Raw genomic sequence first — 7,339 nt, forward strand, 5'->3', positions numbered from 1 at the left:
ATGGGCTAGACATGTGTCTGTGCAGCTCAAAAATGAGAAACTTAGCTTACCATCGATTATTGATGATATTGAGGCAATCACTGAGGTGAGACCGTTAAACGCGCAAGAAATTGAACTGAAAAGTCAATCAAATGCGAAGTTGGCTGGACTACTTCGTGAATAGGAACTCAAATGGTACTAACGATCAAATGCCCAATTCTTGTTGGAAGGAGATTCAAATATGAGATATTTCCATAGTGTCGCAAATGGCAGACACATGAAGAAACTCATTCATTCTCTCATACAGGATGAGGGTACGATTGAACGACATGAGCAGCTTAAGTCATCTATCACTAGTTATTATAAGGTTTGTTCGGTGATCCCACGGATAGTAATCTGTCAATGGATGAATCCAGGATTGATGACATTCCTCAAGTTTTCGAGGAGGAAAACAGTTTTCTTACTAGCCCTAACTCTGAGGAGGAAGTGAGGAAGGCGGTTTTTCAGATGGAACATAACAAAGCTCCAGGTTCAGATGGTTTCCCTGATGAGTTCTATCAGAAATTCTGGGAGGTTATCAAACCTGACTTAATGGAACTGTTCAATGCTCTCCATGATGGACAACTTGAGCTTTTCCGTATCAATTTTGGTGAAATCATTCTATTACCAAAGGTTAATGAAGTAGAAAGGATTCAATAATACAAACACATCTGCCTTCTTAATGTTTGTTTTAAGATCTTTACGAAGGCTGCTACAATTAGACTTAATTCAGTGGCTGATCATGTGGTTCGTCCTACTCAGTCAGCTTTTATGCAAGGAAGATATATCCTGGATGGAGTTGTCACCTTGCATGAAACTGTTCATGAGTTGCATCGTAAAAAGATGAACGGTGCAATCCTAAAGATTGACTTTCAAAAAGCTTATGATAAAGTTAAATGGTCTTTCCTTGACACTCAGGATGAAAGGTTTTTCAACTGAGTGGCGAGCTCTAATCCATAACTTTATTTTCGGAGGTAGTGTTGCTATCAAAGTTAATGATGACAATGGCAAATCTTCCGGCAAATACTTCGAGACAAAAAAAGGTTTAAGACAAGGCGACCCATTATCACCCATGTTATTTAACATTGTGGCTGATATGCCAGCTATCATTATAGAGCGTGCTAAAGCTGATGGGCAAATTGAAGGGGTGGTCCCTCACCTTGTTGATGGTGGACTATCTATTCTTTAGTATGCCGATGATATGATTCTATTTATGGAACACGGCCTTGAGAAAGAGAGAAATCTGAAATTAATTTTATCAGCTTTCGAGCAACTATCAGGATTGAAAATTAACTTCCATAAGAGTGAATTGTTTTGCTTAAGCGAGGTCCAGGACGACGCCAACCTATATGATGAGCTTTTTGGCTGTGGGATTGGTGATTTGACAGTTTCCAATTAGCTACTTAGGCATTCCGATTCATTTTTGGAGGCTTACAATTGCTGAATGGAAGCACATCAAGGAAAGACTTCAGAAGTGCCTTAGCAGTTAGAAACGAAAATTACTATATCTAGGTGGGAGACTGGTTCTCATTAACTCAATACTTACCAATATGGTACTGTATTTGATATCATTCTTCCAGTTGCCCAAAGGAGTCTTGCATTGATTAGACTATTTCCGATCAAGATTTGTTTGGCAAGGGGATAGTAAGAAGAACTACTGGCTTACCAAATGGAGTGTTGTATGTCGTCCAAAAGACCAAGAAGGGCTTGGTGTTCATGACCTTGATGTTAAGAGTATAGCCACCCGGCCAGGGGAACAAGAACAAAGAGCAGCACCTTGTTATCAAGGATCAGGAGGACCATGGCAAGGGCAGATTAGTCTTTGTGAGTGGCCGTTACACTCGGTTAGAGAATAGTGGTATTTTGGTATGAAAAGCTAGATTGTAGTGGTATATTGGCAACATTGGTTTTTTGAGTGGTATTTCAGAACTTTCAATTTTAACTAGTCTGCATTATCACTTGCATAAATTGGCGGAACCTCACTCTGTTGTCATGTGAGACGAGCTGGCTAGTGGGACCTATAATTGGACAACAGACAAGAATAGTTTATCAACAATGCACATCTATTCAGAATATACGATGTCTTAAAAAACACAAATATTAATGTTATGCAAACAAATCGGTCAAATCGGGACTGCATTTTCTATTATCATAGAAATAATTAGAGGAAAAGATATATAGTACAAAGAAATTATGTAATTTTTCTTCCTAGTAAAACTTTTACCAATATAATATATTTATATGTGTCAAAGACTTTTGATAAAAAATTCTACATGTACATCTCCATAATATATGGGTGTTCGTCAAGTTTTGCCAAAAAAAAAAACGATATTTTATATGGTCTATGTAAAAAAGAGAAAATTTGTCTTGTGAAAATCCTTACTTTTAGCACCAAAATTTGTGTTTTTTACACATGCCACACGATAAGTCGATTTTCCATGAAACGACTTTGTGAGCATGTAGCACATGAAGATCTACGAGCAAATTTTTTGTTTCAAATTTTTTAACATTTCAAAATATGTCGAAGATGCATTTCAAAATAAAGGGAGTATATGGTCCCATGTGCCAAAACATCACGCCCCTATTCACACCCAATTTTAGGAGAATAGTCATGAGTGGGGAAATCAGCATATAAGGTGCATATCTACACATCCATACACTGTAGTTCCTCATGCCAGAATAGTCAAGGGAAGTTGGCAATTTCCTTTCTAAAGAGAGAATGTGAGCGTGAGAACTATTGTACTGTAGAACACTATCACTATAAGCCTAAATATTTTATGACTTTGAAGCCAGCTTTCCGTTTTCCAGAGAAATGAGCAGCTACTCATTTCATCTATTTACAAATATCATCTTAAAATGCATGCAACTCAGAGATGACAAATTATGATGTTAGTCAGAAGAACCGAAGTGACAAATACTTGGACTGCACAATGATCAATTTTAATTTATCTTGATTTAGAATTGCATAGAAAACATAGTCAAGTCAAGGAAAACACAATGAGTAGTACACTTTTGTTCAACCAGAAAAACGAAGTGGCACTTATTTGGATGCTCTATGGTTAAATATTAATTAGTATACTCAAGTCAAGTAGATCTAAATTATTAAAGAATAATAACTTATGCTAATGAAGTTAATTAAACTATTCACAAGTTCAACTAAGTCACCATACTCACCTTGGATTCTGCCTCTGTTGGTCGCACATCCACTTGGGGTACCTCGGCCTTATATTTAATCGTCAGATTTACCTCGTCAACCAATTTACCCTCCTCTCTTCTGAATGTATCGTCAGTTATATCCTCACTTATAAGACTCTCATTCACTTTGGTACTCCGCACGATGAAATCGCCAATGCACCCCCTATCTTGTGGTGCCTTGTCTAATGATTGCAATGTTATGTTGACACTATACTTCGATCGTGGAGCCACAATGTCTTTCTTTGGTTGTATAAAGTATTGTAGGGGGCTCGTCGTTTGTATGATGAAGGCAATAAAAGCATTTGTCTTGTTGGTTAGCTCAATTGAGGATGATATCTGGTTGTTGACGTTGACCTCAAAAGGAAAGCATAGCTCGAGCGGCTCAATCCCAAGCATGTCATCCTCCAAGTAGGGACTTATCTGTAAGAACAAATCAAGATGCATTGAGGCAACAAGATGTTTACTTCTCCTACAATCCTCAAAAGATATGTTTTCATTAAGGTGGAAACTTGTGGAATTAGAAAAGTTGGAAAAAGTAAAAAAAATTATTTAAATTAAATGTTTGGATTATGATTCATATAAATTAAACATTGGGTAATGGTAATAGGCACACTTTATTACCTAGATACTATCATATGCTCTTTTTCCATATATGGGTGCTTAACAGAAAGAATGCATCCACATTAGTATGAAGCACATATCTAAGAGTCCTCTCCTACAATGTAGGGTCCACTTTATTAGTTTGTTTCTCATGTGCGTCTACACATAGATAGGAATTCCTTGAGGAAGTCAAATATATACTTATTGCTTCCATGTACTCTCCTCGAAACAAAACAATAATATGTCAAGAACAATTGAGGAACCAATGAAGTATTACTACTATTGAAGTCACGATGAGCGCAATAGCTTACCTGCTCAGCCGTAGATTCGTTCGCATTGCTGATTTGCTTATCTGTGCTTTCCAGTTCATTGATATCAAGTCTTATGTCTGATATAGAAGGCCTCTTATAGGGGTCCTTTTCCTGGCAGAGTAGCCCAATCTCGATGAGTTTAGCTATCTGTTGGTATACGAATGGTGTTTCTTTCCCAGATTTACGCAATCTGTGCTTCCATCTTCTGAGTACCTACCATTTGACAAAGTTGATATAGAATAATGACAACATATTTAATGCCGGTGATTCGAATAAGCATAGGGTAGACAAACCATGTTAGCTCGATTCTGCACTCGGTACATCAGTTTTATTTTTTAAAAGATCTATTTTAAACTATGGCACCATGAAAAATTCAATAAGCCATCCAATGCTTGGGATGCAAATTGTGTATAAGTATAACAGAAATATAATTCCTATTCGCTAAAAAACATTATGGGGTGCTCAATTACTATTAACTTATTTACCCATTGAGAAAAAATTACTGATCTTAAAGTCACTTGAAAAAGTATGTTCGGTCACCAAGTTAGTCAATATTAGATCTATAATTTGGCACATGTTAAATCTATCACCAGATGAATAAAGTAACAAGGTTTTAACTAGGAGTGCCTGACACCGGGAATACCCCTTTACAAGGAGGAAGAACAAACGGCACAAAACCAGGTGCATATTATATCACATGAAATTTTCGGGATTATCATGAAGCTGAATATCAACATGCCACTACATTACCCTTCTTAATCGAAAGAGTAAGTTTTTATCTTTGGATGAGCCGTAAAATTTGATATGGTGGTATACCAAACCTCCTAATGATATACAACAGAAATATTTCAGCTAAATCTGTAAAAAGGAACCATCTACAATGTAAAACATACTTACAGTATTACTATCAGGAATGTTCCTACTTCCTGTCACCAGTTCGATTATTATGATGCCCAAGCTATACACATCATACTTGAATGACATTTCGCCCTTTTCTATGTATTCTGGAGCGGTGTATCCTCTGCATGAAAATATAATAATTACAGAGCATATAAAATTGAAAGTAGCAAGTTAATAAAATGTTTGTTGTTTTGGTAAATTGCTTACAATGATGCCATGCGGGTTTTACTTTTGGTTTGTGCGTTTTTCTCCATCCTTGATAAACCAAAATCAGTTATTTTTGCAACCATACTGATATCTATTAGTATGTTCTCTGGTTTCAGATCCCTATGAATAATATGCTTTTTTACATGAAGATACTGCAGGCCCTCACATATTCCCTTTATTACTAAAACCCGAGTGTCCCATGGAAGCCCTCTTAATTCATCTGCAGAGTAAAAAGGCAGAGTTGTTGATGTACCTGCAACATATTTTTCAAGAGTAGAATTCAAAAAAGAGAGAGAAGAGTTGCCATCAGCCAATCACATTCCAGAGTGTACCTGCAATATACTTTCTAAGACTACCGTTGTTGATATACTCAAAACAGAGTATTCTTTCTCTATACTCGGCCAAAATGTACTCTCCTAATCCTTCAGGATCGAATGCTTTATGATTCGTATGAGAACAGAAGCCAAGAAACCGAACTATATTCGTATGGCTGACATTCAATAGGCTGTTAACCTCCCGATGAAATAGCTTCTCATTTATTGTATGCTTGTTGTTTATCCTCTTCACAGCAACTTCTCCATTTCGGAGGATGCCCTGTTTGAACTTGGATCGCGTTAGAAAATATTTGAAAATGCAACGCAACAGCTTGTGAGAAAATTTGGCGTTGCTTGGGAGTATAGCACAGAAACAGAGCAATAATTTGATAAAATTCTGCATCCACCAATGGAACATTTTTTCCAGTAGTTTTATTTTGCTCTACTGTCGAAATAAACAAAAAGTTTTGATCAAGCAAATGAGATATTTAGGTTGTTTAAACCATATTTTCTGTGAAAAGTGAAGTTTACCTTGTAAACGGTTGCAAATCCACCCTCGCCAATTATTCGCTCTTCCGCGAAATTTTGGGTGATGCTCTCTAAAGCTGAAAACTTCAGATCTGTTGGTTTGATGCTACCGTCAAATATAAGCTCCAATAACTTTACATCTTCTGATACCATGCTTCCCTCGTCTTCCTAAGTACACAGCGCGCTACATAAATCTGATGCACTTGATGAGCGATGGGATTAAGCACCCAAGCAAGCGGAAATTGCATACCTATGGGCAACCTGCAGCTGGTCAAGGGAGCACAAGCTGGAACAGTTTATGGAGATGTCCAATTATTTGATCAACCGAACCCTGCGTTTTAGTGAAGATGGTGAGATGTAGACTAAAACACCAGAACGTGCCCACGTGTCATATCCATCTCCTTTCCTGATCTCTCTCACAGCAACTCCCAATTGATCAGATTCTATGTTTGACTTGGGTGTTCAACGATCCAATTAACAAATTAGATACTTTGTTTTCTTGGTGTTGCTACTTTGTAGAGGCTAAATCTGGGGCGTGCAGTGCAGACATGAACTTAGTTGGAATGGAGGGAAAAGCAAATCAAATCTAATCTAATCAAACCAAACGAACAGAGATTTCAGCAAAACACGATCTAGATTTCCAGAGCTACATGCTGATAGAGATTTCAGCAAGAAACCAAAAAGACTAAATTTTGGTATTGTTGACTTGTACATACCTGTGGCAGTGGAGCGGCCGGCTGAAGAAGATATGAGCGAGAAAAAACCTACCGGTGATTAGTGTCCTCATGTATATACAGGGGAACCTAGCTACCCTCCAAATCTCCCTCATTTCTTTGATGTTGAGAGGGAGACTAATCAGCGCACGCAACCGATAAACACTGACCGCACACGCGCGCTCAGGCGGCGACCGAAGACCATGGATGTCCAGCTCAGAAGGTCTCAAGGGCCTTTTTGTTATTTCTTTGTTTTCTGTGTTCTTTTGTGCTATTGTGCTGGATAAGGGTAACCAGCTGCGTCTGTTACTTCCACGGCTGGCGATGAGAGATCCGATGGCTGGCTGGACCGCCTCCCGAAAGGAGGGGAGACTTCCGGGAGGAGCAGCAGGCAGACGACCTGCGTGTCAGGGAGCAGAAGCGCAGGCTTTTCGTTCCTCTCCGGTGGCCTGCAACGGAGGAGGTCGAGATGGGGCGGCGGCGGCAACTTCACTCTGCAGGGCTGCGGGGACGGGACTGGGAGTGGAGAGACGGAGGGGTAATTTTTCGTAAT

The 7,339-nt window shown here is 38.6% G+C and overlaps 1 protein-coding gene across 1 annotated transcript in view; it reads right to left on the reverse strand.

Annotated features, from left to right (window-relative positions):
* Positions 1 to 6,226, reverse strand: part of LOC124664358 — a 57,976-nt gene extending 51,750 nt beyond the window's left edge. The window contains exons 1-7 of the mRNA XM_047201897.1: positions 6,077 to 6,226; positions 5,564 to 5,825; positions 5,232 to 5,451; positions 5,022 to 5,145; positions 4,125 to 4,337; positions 3,835 to 3,872; positions 3,193 to 3,721 (exon numbers count right to left, since the gene is read on the reverse strand). Coding sequence (XP_047057853.1) covers positions 3,193 to 3,721; positions 3,835 to 3,872; positions 4,125 to 4,337; positions 5,022 to 5,145; positions 5,232 to 5,451; positions 5,564 to 5,825; positions 6,077 to 6,226 — 1,536 coding nt within the window. The remainder of the gene's footprint in view (positions 1 to 3,192; positions 3,722 to 3,834; positions 3,873 to 4,124; positions 4,338 to 5,021; positions 5,146 to 5,231; positions 5,452 to 5,563; positions 5,826 to 6,076) is intronic.
* Positions 6,227 to 7,339: the final 1,113 nt, after the last annotated feature.

This window comes from Lolium rigidum, chromosome 6, assembly GCF_022539505.1.
Source record: "Lolium rigidum isolate FL_2022 chromosome 6, APGP_CSIRO_Lrig_0.1, whole genome shotgun sequence".
In the NCBI taxonomy this organism is placed as follows: Eukaryota; Viridiplantae; Streptophyta; class Magnoliopsida; order Poales; family Poaceae; genus Lolium; species Lolium rigidum.